The sequence below is a fragment of the Ammospiza nelsoni genome, chromosome 4, assembly GCF_027579445.1.
Source record: "Ammospiza nelsoni isolate bAmmNel1 chromosome 4, bAmmNel1.pri, whole genome shotgun sequence".
In the NCBI taxonomy this organism is placed as follows: Eukaryota; Metazoa; Chordata; class Aves; order Passeriformes; family Passerellidae; genus Ammospiza; species Ammospiza nelsoni.
Window position 1 is genome coordinate 20,331,581 of NC_080636.1, and position 19,959 is coordinate 20,351,539.

General features: G+C 40.9%; 1 protein-coding gene across 3 annotated transcripts in view; it reads right to left on the bottom strand.

Annotated features, from left to right (window-relative positions):
- Positions 1-3,618: 3,618 nt before the first annotated feature.
- The window catches only part of ZFYVE28 (zinc finger FYVE-type containing 28), a 113,640-nt gene continuing 97,299 nt past the window's right edge, over positions 3,619-19,959 (bottom strand). For all 3 annotated transcript variants that reach the window (XM_059470923.1, XM_059470922.1, XM_059470920.1), the window contains 4 exons: positions 19,667-19,783; positions 17,991-18,095; positions 6,823-6,926; positions 3,619-5,930 (listed from right to left, as the gene is read on the bottom strand). In XM_059470923.1, coding sequence (XP_059326906.1) covers positions 5,799-5,930; positions 6,823-6,926; positions 17,991-18,095; positions 19,667-19,783 — 458 coding nt within the window. In that variant the 3' untranslated portion in view covers positions 3,619-5,798. The remainder of the gene's footprint in view (positions 5,931-6,822; positions 6,927-17,990; positions 18,096-19,666; positions 19,784-19,959) is intronic.

The following is a 19,959-nucleotide window of genomic DNA, read 5'->3' on the forward strand; positions in this document are numbered from 1 at the left end:
CTGTAAGTTTTGGTCCTTTGTACCTTTCCAGCAGCTACAAGTCCTCCTAGACAAAAGCAGATGATTCAGAGATGGACACCCAGGACTTTTGGACTACTTGGGGTTCAGTTTTTACTGTATAATTTCCCAGTATTTGAGAGCATCATGGAGTCATTTCTTTTAAATATATTTATGAACTTGAAGTGATTATTTTTCTGTTTGTATCTTCAATTATTAATCTCCAGCTTTCTGCAGATAAGCCAAAGAAAGTGAAATCAATTTTAAAAACCAAAACAACACAAAACCAGCAGGCTTTACTGCTGCATAATAAACAGAAAAGCTGCTAGTGAAGCAGCAATCACAAATTATCTTGACCAGAAAAAATAATTATCATCAAGTGCCTCAAAATTTGATCTCAGAGGCTCCCCAAACAGAGAGGAAGATGGCATGGTACAGGTCCTTTGGTGACAAAGCCAGGATAGTCTCAGTGCTCTTTACATACCTGACAGGTGCCTTCCCATGACCAAGGATCTGACTGGGACAATCCATGCAGAGCCATTGGCCCAGCCCTGGAATGCGGAGGGACAACTTTCTTCAAATTGTCCAAAAAGGCTGAGGGACTTGCACATAATTTTCAGACACACCTCTTATGAAAGACAGGTATTTTTAACATGTTTTACAGGATATCAGCAGAGAAGTCACCAGTAGAAATACCTTTCAGGGCTAGCTCTTACCATGATCTTCAACTGTACTGATGTGCCCATTGGAACCACAGCCTAACTCCAGCTAAAAATCTGAAAGCTGGCCATTGCTGAAATCTTATGTGGAAAGCAGTCACCTCAAGCACCCTCCCTGCTGCTGTTTTATATCATTTTTATTAACTCAGTGAATTAAAAAGTCATGGCAGTAATACCAACATTTTATTGCCCTGTGAAGAACTATGTAAAAGTGCAAAAATACATAAATAAGACTTTCTAGAGTAAGACATGAGTTTAAGTGCTTGCTTAAGTGGTGTGAGTGCCTGGCCTGGGGTTATTTTCAGAAAATAAAATCTCTGTATTATGCGAGGTAGTTACAGCTCAGTAAGCTCTGCCATTCCTAGGCCCAGTGGTCCCTCACACCCTGGGCTGTGTCAGACACCTCATGCTCCTGAGGAAGAGCAGATGGGAGCAGCACTCACAGCTGGACATGAACAGCAGCCCCTCTGCTCACAGACACCCCTCACTGCTCCCCAGGGGCGGGAGGCTGACAGGGCCCCACTGTTGGATGCTTTAACACAGGATTTCCCCTTTTGCAGACAATTTCAGTCAGAGCCCTAAAAGGCTGCTGGTTCTTTGCAGAGAAAAATCGAGAAAAAAAAATCAGTTTCCTACCTTGGAGTGAAACATGAGGGAAAATCACTCTTTACACTTCAGAACCTTCATGTTTAGTGAAAACAAGAAATGAAATGAGTTCATGAAAGACTAATTTCCCAGTTTGTTTTATGCATGAGCCCCAGCATTCCTAGCACATGCAGTTACAGCTTGTTTTCAAAGAGACCAATTACTTCATTAAAACATCATCTTCACACTTCCAGAGCTGCTTTAACAAGTCTTCTCCTCTTCATCCTTGTAGCCTATTATTTTACCATTTTTTGGTTTAAGAGCAAATTAAAAAAGAGCCAAATGGCAATATCTATAATTTACTAACAGCTATTAAAACCTGAAAATTAGGATCTAGCCTTTCTCCACCACAAAGTAAAGGAATACTGCAGAACTTTAAACACCTTGGTGCAACACCCAGGGCATCTCAAGCAGGATGCTACTGCAGGTACAAGGATACCAAGAGGTTTGAAACAAGCCTGTGCCTGGGAACTTGAAGGGCAAGATCAAGAAACAATAAAGATGAAAGCTCTTTGAGTTGTCTTAATAATTCACTATGTGTAAGATATTCATAGAGGCCACAGAGTAAGTCTAGTTTATACACAGCAGAAACTGAAAGCTGAGTGATGGGTGAGGCAAAGGGTGAAAGAGAAGAAGGAAAAAGAGCTAAATCCCCCCCAAAAGAAGTCAAAAGGATGCCTACAGAGATGATTTGTTCCAGACAAGCAACATAAGGCATAATTCAGTGAAATGCTGTCATTAGAGTCCACAGAAAGCTCTTGACTGCAGCACAAACCTTGGTTCCAAATGAAGACATTTGAGGCATCACAGTCCCTGTGAGGAAGCAGAAAGCAGGAGTCTCCATCCTGCATGTGCAGAGTGCTGCAGTCCTGGCGCTGGCAGGGAGATGCTATCGGGGTTGCCACAGAAACGGCGGCGCAGCCCCAGCAGCAGCTTTGACTTTGCAGGAGCTGAGAGCTCAGCGAGGCTCTGAGAGCTGGCTCCTGAGCTCCAGGCAGGGCTGGGATGGGGCTGTGCTTGAGGCGTCCCACCTCCCCACCCGAGTACAGGCACAACCACACACAGCCTGTTCCCTCCTCCTTCCTTTCAGCTCGGACAACGCACACAGAGGTCACTCCTCACCCATCACTTCCATCCAGGTTCCCCTCTTACATACCTGACATGCTCTGTGACAGCTTTTCAGTCTGAATGTTCTGGACAGGGGTATTCCCTGGAAGCAGAGGTATTTTACTGAAGTTCCTTTCACTGCAGAGGAAGCCTTGATATCCACCTGCTTTTACAAACCCAGAGAGAGCTGGAAACGCTGTACAATTTGTACAGACCTAGAAAGGATCACTCCAGAGTTGACTGTAATTACTTTTTTCCCCCTGGAAACAGGAGTAATTCAGAAGGGAACTGTCATACAGGAGAGTCCAGCACCAGGTGAATTATTGCTGTCTTTGGCAATGCTGCTCTTACCTTATTATCTTCTTCACTCCCATTGTGATATCCCCAACAGGAAAACTGCTGTGAAACATAATGTATTCTGGAGAAATCCCCTTTTTGATTAAGAAGTCCCTTTAGGATTGATTTCTACTGTTCACTTATTCATACACCTGAAGGCAGCATTATTTGCCCATAAACATTATGCATGTTAATTCAGATACAATCTCACATTTGTGTGCAGGTTTCTCATCAAGTTTCCCCATTGCTGCACCACTGAAGCCAAGACCCCAATGTAATGGAGCTGTAACGTTTTCTGTTCAGTGAAATGGCATCCCAGAGCCATGCAGCATTAGGTCCACTGGAAAAGAAAATTAATTCCCATAAAACCTTTAACAGCTGTATCTCATACAGGGGGCAGAACAAAGCAGCACTGGGCATTTATATTTCCCAAGGATAACTGTGCACAGAGATCCAAGGAGCACTGTTTTCATTGCAGATTTGTATCCCCCACAGGAAAGATTATTCAGATGTGACACAGGCAGATCAAACATGCCTGATGACTGAAGTGGCCATTGACACAAGATATTTTGGGAAAGGAGATTTTCAGCTGGTGGCAAGAGATAGCACGAGGCAATGCTAAAGTGACAGGCTGGTATTCCAGCTTTGATTTACCACCCCTTCACTGTATGGGTGACTTCCATCTCCAAATTTAAGCTCATTTCTTTCACATTTTTTGCAAAATGAGAAAGAGTTAAGGCCAGTTTGTTTGACAGGATGGCAGCTGTCACTCTATGTAAACAGACCCCAGAATGAAAGAGCAATCCAGCACATGGAAGTAGAAAGTCCTGACACTTTAATTATCTGAAGAGATTACAAGATGAAAGTCTTTCTTGAGGCAAATGTATATTAGTATTGATATAGTCATTGTGCTTTTCAGTAAGAGAAATAGGAGTCTGTATTTACATAAGAAACTATAGTGTCTGAGATCTTTAAATATCATATTTATGGAAATGATTCTGAATTACAGCATTTACAAAATAAAAACAAGCTTAAATAAATATTCAGTGCATTAATTAAGATTTTTTCCACAGAAGCAACTTTTTGTGCATATTTATTTCACAATTGAAGTTTGTTGCAATTTTTTTATCCTATAAAAGAAGCATTAAATTTCTTGCGTGTTTTTCTGTTTTTTTCTTCCTAAAAATAAAACTGCAATAATCATTGCAATGTGAAGCCTGAGATTTAAGCCTGAATAAGTATCATTGCTTGCACCACATTACCCATCTCCCACCAATCACCCAGCCCATGCCTTTCCAAACTCTGGTGAATGCAGACACTCCAACCCAAGAGTTTCACGAGAAGGATTTCAGGGATGTAATAATAATAACAAATATAAATAAGTGAGGATAACACATCAGAGCTGACATTGTCTACAAACAGCATCATAAGGCTTGTGCATTACACATCAACTAAGTGAAGCTGTTTCATCTGAATCAAAATGACAGTAGTGCCAAACTGCAGCACCCTTATATGGCTCATTAACACTGAACAGTAAACCACTGAGCAAAGAGAATGTCCCCAAAAAATAAATAAACTTAAAAACAAATTAACACTGGCCAGTTTTGCCTTATCAGTTTGAGTGACGACCTTTCTCAGGCGTGATACCACAAACAACTTCCTCACCCATTTTGGTATTTCTCACTTTGAAACAGTGTGTAGTGCCACAAGTCAGGAAAGGGGGCACAGCAAAGAGCTCTTGATCTCGTTTCCTCTGTAACCACAGCACACACTGCCTTGCTTTTCATGTGGCCAACTCAAAGCAGGTCCAAATGCCTTTGAAACCTCAGTGCTCAGGGAGCTCTTACTGCAAATAGTTCGTGCAAGATCATAGCATGAATCTGTGTGAGTCTCATTTCTTTCCTCTCTGAGTGGAGATAACAATTATTCCCTGGTGTTTCAAATAAATATAAATGTCTTCTGAGTTGTTAGCATGAGTGAAGTACCAGTATGCACTATTTTACATGGTTACTCTGCCAAATGTGGACAACAAGTACTCTTCTCTGGCTGACCATTCTGTAAAACCTTTTGGATATCTCATTACATATTTGCCTTTTAAAAAAACCTCAGTATGTAAGAAATAATTTTTAAAATATTGTCTACTAAATTTTGCTGCCAAACTTTCAAAAATATCTATTTTAATATGAATTAATTTATTTGGTAACCACTTCCTCTGAAATTTGTTAAGTTTAAAATGCTGATATAGAAACCAAACTTCTGCGTCAGACTTTATTAACAGGATTTAGCATAAATGATTCAGATTATAAATACTTCCAAAATTCCAAACTATGGAAATGGAAGTTGAAAAAATTCTTAGAAGACAATTTGGAGTTATTGCTCTGCTTGGTAAATAAGAGGCAACAGAAATATATTGTTTTAGGGCCTTCAGGGCTTCCTATGGGACTCACTGAAAATTTTGCCTTTGTAAATATTGAATAGAGATTTGCAATAGATTTGCTTTTTTTAATCCTAGCATAGGTAGCAAAAATCTAGACATGGGGAAGTTAAATGGCAGCAGGTGGGAGTGTGCTGATGCCCACAGCCATGCTGGGATTCCAGTGGGCACAGGAGCGTCTGAGCTTTGGGACCGATCCACTGGGGATGGACTAATTAACTGTCTACTCTGTTCCTAGCATGTAAGATAAGCAGCAATGCCTGTTCAATTCTCTGAGCTCTATTTCCTTCCACACAGTGCATTTGTTCTGCATATGGCATCGTAACATTAATGTTATAAATTTATGGAAGACTGTCCTGTAGCCTCAGAGCTACAGACGCCTCGTAGTTCCCTTTAGCAGCTTAGTAAAATGCAATAAAAACTGTCTGTACAAAATTTATAATAATGGATGTCAAAGCCTACGTGCCCTCACTGGGTCCCTCTTTCAAGTTAATTCTTGGCTTAGGTCAAATATATCAGTCCATGTAAGACTCCAGAAGACACAGCAGTAGTTTAATTTGTCAGATACCAGCTCTGTCACTATAGAAAGGAGTGACATGGAACATGTAACAGTGAGTGCAAACACGGACAGGCTTCATCTGGCCATAACGAGGTAATGGAGCAGAGTGGGAGGAACAGCGGGAACAGAAGATCTGAAAAACAAGAGGGAAAATTTCTCCTCAGTTCCTCTGAAGAACAGGATGGGACAAAATTCATTTCAAGGGAGGGGAGAGAAGATTGTATGAGCTGGCACCAGCACCGTCCTCAGCACAGCAAGTGAAGGGCCCCAGCAGGCAATCCCCACCCAGCTTATCTGGCCAGGCTCAGTCCCTCTAGTGAGGGTGCCCAGCACTGACAGCAGCCAAGGCTGGCCCGTCTTCTGCAGCACCTTCAGAGGTGCAAAGAAGCATCTCTCCCTTGGTTTTAAAGAAAGGCTAGGGGAATACTTGTGAATACCTCTGAATTTCATACTCCTGCAAGTCCACTACATGGTTAAAGAAGCAGCTTCTTCCTTTCTAACTTGTACCCCCAGCCAGCAAGTGAAATGGGATTGCAGATTTCTGGCTTCCTGTGGTACATGACTGCTTTTTTCTCTCTTGCTCCCTCTTCCACCCCCACAAACTTGCAAAGCAGCAGCCCTACACACAAGAGTGATCCTCCAAAGGTTTGGAAAGACAGCAAAGGGACACCCTGTCATGCAGCTGAGCTGTGTGTGCATCACACCTGGCAGTGCAGGCTGCCCTGGCTCCTTAGAGCTTACAGCAATAGTCCAGAGTGACTCTGTTGGGGTGGGGAGTGTTCTAGGATCTCATCAGGGAATTCTGCTTTTAGCTTTATACACTTATTGCTGTATAAAAGTCGAACCCCTCCCCAGTCCTTTGTAAACATAAGCTGAGAGCTGGCAGCCCAGGCACACAGAAGCACCTGTGAATTGAGAACCCTGGCTGAGTGTGCACATTTTGCTGTGCAGCCAGGTTCTGTGGTGCACATGAATTTGCTGCTGGCTTTGGTGGGAGCTCCTCACAGCCCTGAGTGAGTCATTACCTTGCCACAGCTCCTGCAGTGGTGCTTCCTGCGAATGACTGTGAAAGGAGCCTTGCATGCTGTGCAGTAGCTGCAGACTTCATCAGGAACCCAGTCAGGAGGATCTGGCAGAAACACAGCAACAAAAGGGAATCAATCAAAGGGGAATGAAACCAAACATGTGATTACCAGATCCACAAGGAAGTAGGGAGAGTAAAATATAACAGCAGCTGCTTTCATCTGCATTTCTCCAAGTGCTTTGCAAACAGTAGCTGAGTGAGTAGATGCCCAGGAGGGCTCAAACTCCTCTCTTCTCTGCCAGGCACTCAGCTTTGAGCAGAGCATATCAGGCATTAAAATGGCAGCTTTGAACTCGAAATAAAATCTATCTTAGTCATATGCAAGTCCAGGGAAAAGAAGAGAAGCAAAATAAAGCAAGAAGACAAGAGATTATTAAAGCAGAGCTGAATCACAAGTGTTTTTGTCAGTGCCACCACCATCAAAACAAGCTTAGAGCTGAGATCATTCCCAGCCTCTTCAGCCTTCCCTCCAGAAAGGCCAACTGCTTTTCTTCAATTAGGCAAGCAACTGTACAGGTAATAAACCCAAAGCCTGATTACCATCTGTTCAATTATTAGGACTCTTCCTGGAAGTCACCAGTAACTACAGCAAAACCACAAAATCAAGTGTACATAGCTCAGCAGAGAAAGAACTTGCCCATTACCACAGACAGCATGTTTCAGTTGTTTATGTCTCCTGTGAGCTCTCCAACCTCCCATAAAAGACAAGCAGGGAAATGATTTGGTTTTGGCAAGGCAGAAGGTATTGGGCTCCCTTCTGTCGAGCTCTTTCTGCTCATGACAGGCTGACATGACCTCAGAGTCTGGAGTTACAAGTGTAGAAATGATGAAGCTGACTGCTTAATCAAGTTGGTAAAAATCTAATGAGTGCAAAGCAAGTTCTGTCCAGAAGGAATCCATGGACAGGGTGAACATGAACTTCTGGGTGTATTTATCAAAGTTCCCTGCATGCAGCTCCTTTTTTACTATTATTTACAATTTGCAAGCCATGCAATTGCTGATTTATAAACCTGACAAGCAACATCCCTGCCTCAAGGAGCATACTATCAAACAACAAAATATATGGTGCAGTTGATGCAGAGGTTAAGAGGACTATAGCTACAGGCAGAAAGATAATTAAATGAAAAATCCACTGGTTTGTTCCAACATAACTATGACCAGTTTTCATGTGTTTGTCACATTGCAACATTTGTCAAATTAAAAGTACAAAGGATATAGCATTCAATATAAGAAACTGCTCAAAAAGCAGATTAGTAAAAACAAAGAGAACTTAAAACTTGACTCAGCTTTTGTAGGCTTCTCTAAACTACTTTAGAGGTTGAACCAGCTTAAGGAAGTTATCCTTCACTTAATGAGCACATCAGTCTGATAAAGGTTACACCTACAGGGACAGTAACCAAACCCAGAAGTTGATGTGCAGAGAAATTACTGATGTGGTGGACAAAAAGGAGATTGCACAGAGAAGCCTTCACCTCATCCCTGAGAGCAGTTCACCAGAAAATGTTCTCTGGGGACCCAAGGCTACAAATCCCTGGTTCAAAGCAGGGTTTCCTTCAGCAGCAGGGACATACAGGACTGCCAGCTTAAGCCAAGCATTAATAACAGTGCAGCCAAGACATGTTGCTTTCTACTTTTTTTTCCTTTCCTGCCATCTCCCAAGGCACTACATGTATCTTGCCCAGTGAAAATTACTCCCAATATCAGTTTATGATGTAGATTTTGAAAACTTTGTCACTTTCTCTGATCTGAAACCATGGCAAGCCTGATGGAGAATCCCCATGTTCTCCATCCAGGAGGCCCTTTGGGTTATCACATATACAAAAGGCAAAGATATGAACCAATAACAATGTTCCTGTTTAAAACTTGTCTCTACATAGATTATGTTTCCAGGGATTAAACTATCCATTGATTCTCACTCATTTTGAACACAGCAAAAATTTAGGAAATTATCCAAGCTCTGTGCCACCAGGTCTCCCTCTGCAGGTCTGGTGGAAGCAGGCTTGGTTAAGATGCTCAATTTGATACTGATGCTTTATAAACTGCATTGCAGGGTGGGCTACCAGGTTCAGAGAGTTATTGATTTTAATATTCACAGAAAAGCCACAAAGCACAGGCCCTTTCTGTACCCCCTGCAGCATCCCAATGTGATGTGCCACTTCTGCAGCAGCTGGAGCCATCATCACTCCTTCCCTCAGATCACAGCTAGGTCACACACATTATAAGCCAGCACAAGCCCACCCCAAAGACTCTGGGACTCATCAGCAGAAAGCAGCTTTCTTATCAGCTGCTTAATTTTTATTTTATTTTTTAGTTTCCTTGAGGGGCTTTTTTTGTGGAGGAAAGAGTTATTTTTTCTTCCCCCCCTATATTTTTCTGTTGTTGCCCATTGAAGTGCAATGCTGAAAAAGTTATTTTTTAATTGATCTTACATAGATTTTTCTCCATGCTAAATAGAAAGACTAACTGCAAAAAAAACCCCCAAAGACCCCAGCCGCCTCAAAAAACCAAAACCAAGCAAATAAACAAAAACCAAAAAAAACCCACCCAGCAAATTTTGATAAACAATGACCTCAAACTAACAATAATCATATAAGCTGTAATTAACAGTTACAGAATCACTTGACAGACAGATGAATTAATCTGAAAACTTTTGTTATTGTAACTTGGTTTTCATAAAAAATAATTCACAACTTCTTGGCAATGTATAGAAACAGCACAACCCTCTCCACAGAACACTCTCCCACAGCAGAGGGAATCTCTCTGCCTCCACACTGGTGTCACCTCAGCTGATTCACTGAATGTGAGTGTCACTAGGGTGGCCAAAGGGCGCATTTCCCCAGACAGCGACTCATCAGCAGGGGGGCACAGCCAGTCCCGTGCCCCTTGCCTCAGGGGTTTCATGCCCTCCCAGGTGCTCACGCCAAGATCTGCTGCACTGCAGCACACCCCCAAATAGTAACATTTGGTTATGTAACAGCTTTTAGCATTCAAACTGCTCTAACAAATGTAATTGCTTTAATCCTCATCACCCAGCTACAGTCAGTGTGTGGGGAGAAATCAGGAGAGGGATGTCTTGCACAAAATGAAAGCGGTGCAGCACTGAAGTGACATTTGAAATGGGGAACTCTGGGCCACTACCCCAAAGCCTTTCCTTCCAGCTGACTGAAAACGGCCTTACACTGACTACAAACACAGAGCTGTGAGAGTTAGAAATGCAATGCAGTGCTGGAGTGGAGCTGAAGTGCTCACCCTGGCAGGAAGGATGAAGTCCTGGTTAGGTCTCCCTGAGCCCATACAAGAAGCCCCAGTGGATGCCACCCCTTGGTTCCCTTCCCCAGGCTCATCTCACTCAACCTTGGGAGCAGCCCCTGACTTACACACATCAACAATTGAGTCACTGAGCTTTTAATAGAACAGGCTATTGAAATACTCTCTGAAGAGCCCTCTCCTGAGGGGAAAAGCTTCCATGTGAGGAGCAGAGAGTGCGTTACACGAATTAAACCCCGAGCACGAGCCTGGAGCTGTGCTGGGAGCAGGGCAGCAGCACTGCACCCACAGGCTTTTTATGTTACACTCCTTCTCCAGGCTATGCTGCTCCATTAGCTCTGCATGCTGCAGCAAATAGCAACATCCAGTCTCTAAAGCATTATCTGCCTGTGCTTCAGGGATTTGGACAAGGAAGGGAGGGCAAACCTTGTTCCTGGGCTAATTGGCCCAGTGCTTTATCATGCAATGAGAGTTTGGAGAAGTCTGCTGGGAAATGGATGAAGTCCACAGCACAAACATCAAAGAGGAGGAGGAAGGGAAGGAAGGGATTAATGAGACAGAATACAGATATAAATTTTAGAAGAAAACATTAAAAACATGCACAGGAAAAAAGGCAGAGAAATGAAGAGAAACAAGTATTTAAATGAATAAAAAACAAGTTTAGAGAAAGGAAAAAGCACAAGATAAAATTAAATAGTGTTAAGACTGAAAAAGGCTCTTAACAATTCAAACATCTTGCATAACAATTTCTCATAAATCATGAAATTTTAGTCTTTCTATTTATTCTGTAGCTTTTAGCATTCTCCTTTACATGTGTATGCTACCTCATTAGGTAAATACATTTTCTGCTACTGGAGTTAAAAGTCAGGTAAATCCAAGATGCTGGAGCTTTAAGAAAACCATAATCATGGACAAAATATCACAGACACCGTAAACTATCAAAAAGAACACATTAATTGGGCGTTAAATATGTGCATTATACCTAATGCAGTCCCATCTAATCTTAGAAAACCAAGATGATCCTCTCTCTGTCTCAGAACCCAAGAGGAAGAGAACACGGACCCAGGTCTATCTGCTGTGTGATGACTGAAACATTAGCCCAGAAAGCTGAAGATTTTCTGTGGTGCTGAGACACAAGAGACCAATGCAGAGAGAGAAACAACCCCAAAAGTTGTTGGAGCTTGCAGAAGGCCTAGGCCAGCAAATCTGTACTCTGGTAGGAAACAAAACAGAAGCAAGCACAGCACAACTCCCTGCTGAAGAGCAGCTGCTAAACCCTAAACTGTGGTGTTTGTGTTACAGCCAGACAATTCAGGGAAAATACCCCTTTCTGCACCTTTTGTTTTTATCCAATGTTCCTAACGCAGAACTCCAACTTAAAAGTTCCTCTTGCATTAGATTTCAGAGCACATAATGCAAAATAACCCTGATTACTCCAAACTGAGCTGCAGAGTGCTGCTCCCACAGCATCCTGTGGAACTGCCATGCCTGCAGCAGTCACACCATTACTTTCTCCACTGCCAAAAGGGTCAGATGGGGCTGCTGGAGCTCTCTGAGCAAAGCAGGATTGTAAATTCTCACAGCTTTAAGCACAGAAAGTTGAAAACTACGGTGGCTTGACTTTACCCCTCACTTCAACTGCCACAGTAAAATGAACCTTTTTTGTTCCTCATCACATCTGATTTTCCACGTCATTCTGGGCAATCTCTGACTTTGATGTAAGATTTCTACCAGGCAATTGTACCAAAGTAATTTTTGTCCTTGCTCAGAAGATTCAGTGCTGATTACAGCCAGCTTGACATTTTTCAAAAAATAAATTTTTATGCTGAATATAATTTGATGAAAATTTTGGGGCTAAGGGAGAAAAGAGGTACATACTTCTTAGCTTCAGCTCTGGTCAAATGGCTTTGTTAGGATGGAATTTCTGTGCCAATCTAGAAAGCTTTCACCAAGACACAGAGCTTTGCAAACTTGGGCTCAAGCCTCTGCTCTGCCTGATTCAACATCACCTTGAATGATGTCCTGTGTCCATTCTGTCCAGGTACATGATCAGCAACTAATTCTTTGGGCAAATTAATTATTTATATAAAATGGAGCAACTCTCATAGAAAACACTGGTTTCCATTGAGATATGGGTCAAATCTTTACTTTAAATCAGATGGAGCAGAGACTTGAGTCTTCCATATAACCATTAGTAGGAATATTCTCTTACCAATCTTTATAATACAGAGAAGTTGATAATGTAGATCTACATAAAAACATACCAGAACACTCAAAACACATATTTATTAGACAAAACCTAATCAAAATCTCAGTTATGATGTTACAGAATTGATTAAGTCTGTTCTTTACAGTATTTAGGGGATTCTTTACAGTATTTAGGGGATGTTTTCCCATAAGTGCTGCATGGAATTCTCCACAAGTTCCACATAGTGCCAACAAAGAGGGATAGTCTGAGAAGGGAAAAGGCTCTGAGCAAGTTCTTAAAGCCTAAGTCAGATTGAATTATTTCACTACAACCTAAAACCTGTAAGAATCCTGTAATTCTACATGCATGAATAAATATGTTCAGTTGATTATAAAACATTGCCTCCATATGGAAATTTGATTCCTCTCTCACACAGTGTAAGCAGAGCTGCTGACAAAGGAAAAAGTGAAAAGTTATGTGGACAGAACATGTTTGGCCAATGAAGTGTGCAACAGTTTAACTTCTTTCATTCACAAGGTGTTGCTGGTCATCATCATAAATAACAGAGGCACAGGCAAAAAGAGGACACAAGAAAAACCGAAGCATTCAGCTGGGTCTGACAGCTATCTCAGAGCCATGGTGATTAGATTCTGCACATACAGGAGCATGGGTGGGTTTTTCTGACCCAGGGACTTATAATGCAACAAGAACAAGGGGCTGAGCCTGTGAACTTCTGACTTTTGCTTGTGCTGCTGGATAGAGAGCAGTCAGGGCCTGTGACCAAACAGGAGAGGGTAGGATGGCAAGGGATCAGGGAGGAATAGTGTGTGCTGTGAAGCAAACAGATGCTAACACTACTTGGCACAAGCAGGTATTTGTACTGGCAGCCACAGCAAATCCATTATGTCTGCAGTTTTTAGGTGCTAGCAAGCAAGGCAGTTCTGTGCAGATGCTAGAGAGATAAGGAGTGAAGATGCAGGTATGGCTGCAGAGACAGCTGAGATGCTACAGCAAATATTTTCATGGAGCACCAACAGCTTCATAATGCTTGCTGGCTTCCTTGAGAAAAATTTTCAGATTTCTAGATATCTCACGCTAGGACAAGAATTATAACTCACTTTCTTAGCCTGCCTTTAACTTCATTAAATGGGAAATCTAAAATATTCACATTTCCCTCAGTTGTAACAGATCAGTCCTCCTGAGTAATAAGTTATCCCAAAATACATGTCCAGTAAAACTCAGATTTGCCCATCTTTAGTATTAAAATCATCAAACTCACAAGGATAAATGTAATGCTCCCAAATATGGTGAGCAGGGTCACACTTATGCTTTATCTCATTAACAAACTGATAAATGAAAACAATAAAAGGCAATAATTTTGAAGTCAAAAAATTTAAGTCACTCTGTGTGTGTGCACACCTATGTATACACATGGGAATCTGCTAAGCAAATACAAAGGTTTTCTGTTAGGACTAGAAATATGATGCCAGATGCATAAATGGCAGAAAGACACCAAACTTCTACTTCCCTGGTGTTTCTAAAGTTGTACTGGATATTAAGAATGACATAGCTCTATCCTGATGAGGGATGCATTGACACTGGGTTAAATAAGAGCAATTTTCTTACATTTTCAAGGTTTCCTTTACATTGTGTGTGACCTGTGCTGCCCACTCTCAGTCAGCTCTCATCCAGCTGTGCTTTGTCCAAGCTGGAGCCCAGGAACTTCCCAGCAAGGTTCCTCCTGTGCTGGTTTGTAGCTCACCAGGGCACAGGGAGAAAAGGCAGTCCCATGGAAGTTCCAGCACACAGGCCCTGTCTGCTGTTACTGCAATTCAGAGCCCAACCTTTTTGCCCAGTTGTAGCCTGCCACTACAATTTGCTTTGAGTTTATACACAGAATTTTGTATCCCACTTGCCATCACTTCCATCATACAACCAGGACAAGAAATTCAACTATGTTTAAAAAAAACTTATTGAATATTGCATAAATTAATATTCTACCATAGGAAAATAAAATTGTTTTACACTCTCTGCCTATAAATATATATAATTTTTTAATACTCCATGAAGTATAAATGTATATACTTTCTTGACAAAAATCTTAGAGCATTAGGACACCAAAGATTAACATATGGACCATAGGCTCATGCTTGTTTTGGAATGCCAATTAAGCTGTAGCTTATTGTATTTCAACCTTCAGAAGGTCACAGGATTTAACTCTTAAACCCTTGCCAATGTCAGTTGGCTCATAATAAATATTCATATTTGTTTTATGTCCTAGACCAGCTGGTGGGTTTTATATACAATAAGAATGAAAAGTCTGACAAAAACAAGTGATTCATCTTCATAATGTGAGTAGAGGCTAAAACCTTCAGTACAATCTTAAGGCCATTTATTTGTTCAGGTTGCTGGGCTTGCTTTCCATTTTTGAGGTTTTTTTAAAATTTGATTGAATACAATCTAAAACATTTGCTACATTCAGTTAGAGGGATTTATTTGGTAATAGGGAAGAGCTTTCCTGGCCGGTAGCTGGCTGGACCTTCTCAATTTGATACATACTCTGCCACAATGGCAGAAGGAAAGAGCTATGATGTGCTCCTTTGCTTTCAATTGTTTTCACTTTCAGTTGAACTAATTGAGTGACCTGAGGTATAGAACTGAAGTACAAAAAAGGAATCAATTAACTTTGATGCAATGCTCTCAACCTTTGCTTGATTACCCTTACAGTGATAACTGTGGTGTATTCCAGTACTCCTGTTGATGGCCCCTGACCCAGATTTGGCCTGAAGGACAAACCCACCAGGCTCACTGCAAGAAACAGGGAACAATGTTCAAGCAGCAAAAGTTGCTTTATCCACCAGACATCTTCAACCTGCACCCAAACAACACCCAGGGGCTGTTCCTTCCACAGTGGCCAGCAAAAACAAGACACGTGGGGAGGTGCTGTAAGGGGAAAAAGGCACATGGCTGCTGAGGTTAAAATCTTGGTGGGAGTTTATGCCTCATGCTGGATGCCTTAGGGATGGCAAAACCACGTATCCCATTAGCTGTCCCTGCATACCTCAGCAGAAAAAGTCTGTACAGTGTTGCCAGCAATGACAACTTGTGATCTGAAAGGACAGGTATGTGTATTGGAGGTGAGGGATATTTCCAAAGTTCCCACAAATTCAGCAAATTGACCCACATCAGATGCCCTTTTTAGTAGCCTTTCTGTGACTTCTTGTGTTATGGAAGGTGGAGCTCATCTCCATATTCCTCAGCATCCTGTGTCTCTTTGGGATACACAATAAAATTCCTGCCCATCAGGAATGGAGCCAAGTTACAGCAGACTCCACTCTTCAGTTTACACAGCCAGAAGAGCTACACTGGTTTGTAGGTATTTATAGCATAACCACTTACACATAAGCCAAGGGAGGCTCCCAGAGAAAGCCTGCAAGGAGACTGGTGCAGGCATGGCCAAGCCCCCCACAGTGAGCCTGTGTGAGCACCAAAAGCAGAGTAACTGCAGGAGCACCTGCTATTGGCTTGGTTTAGAGGATATGTTAGCATGGGACACCATTGGCCAAGGCAGCCAAGCTCATCCTGGCATCCACATCTATTTATTCCAAGGGGACTTACTTATCCCACAAAGATCTACTTTCTACCATGCAGGCACATATAAAACACGTGCTATTCTGGAATAAAGGTGCAGGCAGGGGGTTGCTTTTGTTGAAGTTATCTCATATGCTATAAATACTACATATCTGGTTTTACCACTCACTTAGGGCAGGGACATAAATGATTCACACTGCCTGGGTGCTGCAGGGCCTTTTGAACCTCCAAAGATTCCCCTTTACTGTGTTGGCCAGAACATCACCTAAGTAGCCAGACCATGGTCCTCCTATTTCAGTAAATAACATGCCAACCCACCTCTCCAAACATGAACCCTTCCCCATGACAATACCAGCTGCCATGAAAGGCTGAAGAACCTTAAAAGCTGAGCAACATGCCAGGGAAAAAAAAACTTTTACATTTTGCTGTGACAAAATGCACATCCACTGTGAGAGGGTTATGCAGCATCCTGCAGTTCAGAATAACTGGCTTTCAAATTCTGTAAGTCAAACTCACCAAGAGCATCAGCATCGATCCAAAACAAAAGAGAAAGAATTGAGAAGTGGTAGAGAAGGAATAATCTTGCACTCTTTTGCAATACAGCCCGTACATGGCAAGGATTTTGCTTAAAGATTTGTTCCTTCCTGCACCTTCTGTGACATTCTGAATTACAGCACAATAGAAAAATCAATTAAAATGACTACTGAATAGTTCTTTATCTGCCTTCAAATCATCTTCCCGCAGAAGAGATAATATTTCTACAGTGCATTATATATGAATCAGCCCTGCTGTTCTAAATAGCTTAGATTTTTTAGCCTGCAGCTTGAGAAGGGTAAGCAAGCAAACCATGGGTTTTATATAAGCACAAAATAAGTTATAAATAAGTAGCATTTCTCTAAAATCTGATCTTTAAGAGTTCTTTTTTTCCCTCTGTGATTTCTGATCTTTATTACAAATTACATGAACCAATATTTCTTTTCTGTTGGTCACCACCCTCCACATGCAAGCAGAGGCACACACTGCTTATCACCCAGCTCTGTCATCCTGCATTCCAAACCTCTCACTGGAACGACAGTAGTGTACATGGACAAATATATAGCAATAAATCAAAGTTTTAAAGCACGAGGAAATTACTGCACACTTGAGTTTCTGGGAAGCTCAGGGACAGTTTCATAGCTGATGGTTGTCTTGTACTTCTCACTTGACCACAGACATATTATGGCTCTGGTAATTGGGCTCCTGGTGCGCTGAAACCACCACTTATCCTTGAAGATCAAAGCTGATTGCTTTCTTGTTTGCTCTATCTCATATATTTCTTTTCTTATTCTTTGACTGCAAGTGCTCTGATATATTTTAATCCATTTTTTATACTGAGTTTGCTAGAATAGGACTTGAGCCCATAACTAACTCTGAAGAAGCTCAGATTAATAAAAGAGAAACAACTTGTGGGCTTTCAGAATACCCAAACCTCAACCAAAACTGAGACTTACATGCGTTTTTCGTTCTTACCATGTACTCAGTGAGATTTGAGCAACCTCAGCAGACTTATCTAAAGCTTTCATTTTCTTTGAAATAATATGGCGAAGAATGTGAAAATATTAGCCAAAATATCTTGATCAAAGACACAAGTAAAGAAAACATGAAAGGTACTTCTACCTTGGGATAAAGCAGCACATCCACATGCAGCAAACAATACAAAAACCCTCTCAAGATTTGGCTGAGAAAACCTTACTTAGGGCTTTGCATCTCACACAGCCCTGAGAAACTCATCAGATGTAACATCATACACTGTATTAAAGCCTTTACTATACAGACCCTTTCTGCATTGATACAGAGCAATTCCTACTGAATATGACCATTTGTGGATAAGAGTTTCATGAGGCTGTTAGAAAAAACCTGAAAGAAATATGCTCAGTTTACCTTCTGCCTTTGTCTCTAAACCAGCATGACAACATTTTATACTCCCTTCCCAGAGTCAAACATTAAAAGACTTTTCATTTTAATTATCACTTTTTTAATACATTAGTGTTGTCTCATTTTAATTCTTAGAAAAAAGAAAATACCTTCAAAGTCCCCATCTCTGGCTTTTGCTGCAAGTTCTGAGGATGATATACTTTCTTGACATAAAGCACAGTCTTCCAATGCTGCATTCCTTAAACCATGATTAACTGTAAAACAATTCAAAAAACATTCATATTTTTCCAATTTTCACTTTAAAGATTCATGTTAGAACTTCTGAGGTTAGACCACAGTAGCACCTTCTTAGACTTCTTGCCTTTTCTCTACCCTGACTCAAACAGTGATTTACAAGTCTCCTGCTTTGCTTTGGGATGACAACAGAAATGAAAGATGCTGTTATTACAGGACATGCAGTCTTCTTCCTTCTGCTAGTTTAGCTGCACTTACATTATATTTCCCAATTCTTAACTTGGATCCTTTAACACAAGCAGATTTTGAGAACAGTGAGAGAGTCCCAAGGTGAATCACACACATCAAATCACACATATCAAAGAGAAACTTCACCCCAAAACTCCAATTTTTTAGCTCATTTTGTTTATGCTTACTTTTGTCAATACCTTCCTTTTTAATGCAAGAGTTCATCCATTAGAAATTACATCCATCCAAGTACTATTGTTTAATATATATTTCTCAGTGATAGTTCTTTACAGCTCCAGTTTCTTTATTACTCTTATTTGAAGGTTCAGGAGCTCTTGTGTTCTCTTTCTAGCAATTCTGTCTAACCCCATTTATTTATTTTTTTTAACAATAAAAAAACACAGTCTATTTTCACATCATGACAGGCTGCCACCATAAAACTATTGTGGAAGTTTCAACCAAAAGAAGACTGTAATGCATGTTGTGCATTATCCCACTGCAGAATTGGGACTGGAGTGTAGGTTTTTTCTGCTGACTTGATCCAACTTTTTAACTAAGTGTTTCACATAAAAAACTCAATGCTTTTAAGTGAAACTAGGAGAAAGAAAAAGTTTTCAATCTGGAGGAAAGGAAGTAGGAAAATAAAAAGAGCTCTGGTCACTTTCAGATGCTGGTAGTTCTGATGATAACAAAGGACAAAGGTAATTGCAGTCTTGCTGGGATGACACTGTTACTCTTAGATAAGTTAGCAGACTTGCCACTTAGAAAAGAAATAATAAAAATGTTCACAGAGTAAAATATCTTTTGTTGATTCATGATCTAGTTCTGGTTCCATTACTTTCATTATCTACAAGTGAAATGTGGTATTTTTTTATTTTGAAGCCAAATTCATCAATTTGTTCAAGAGAGGAAAGATTTCAGCATCTTACGATATTCTAAGATGAGCATTCCCATCTTACAGTCTGTTCTTTGGTAATTTAAAATGGACCCATTGTGAAACAAATCTGGGGAGGGGAAAAAAAGAATCTACAGAATTTACTCTGCATAAATCATGGGCTATAAACTATATGGGCTACAAACACTGTGCTGCTGTTAAATACAGGAATATGGAAACAGCAGATGAACTCTGAAGACTAACTCTTTAGTATTTGCCTTAAAATGAACTCCTGTGTTCCTAAACAGGACTTCATCCAGTTTACAGTCTGTTTCCATGACTCCTTTTAAACTTAGGTGAAACCCTATACAGTGAATCCTGTCAAAAAGATAACAATATGTTAGGGGAATTTGTGTCTAATAGCTTATGGATTTCCACCGGGCTACCAGCAGAAATTCATTAGAGAAAACAAATGTTTAGATCTTTTACCTTTCTTCTGCTTTTCCTTGTCTTCTGTTTCAGGTTTGGTTGCCATAACTTCAAACAAGGTCTTCAAGATACTTCTCAGATCACTAGCATAGTTTGTCTGCAGCTGGTCAGCAACACCTTAGAGTTTGAGAAAAATGGGTAAATCAATTCTAGACTGTTACACCATCCTTTAAAAAAGTATTTAAATCTGTCTGTTAGTACCAGTAATGGCCTCACTTATTTTAAGGGGATCACTTGTTCACATTAGGAATAAAAATTGAACACCTAATTAAACTAATTAAACTAATTCCGAT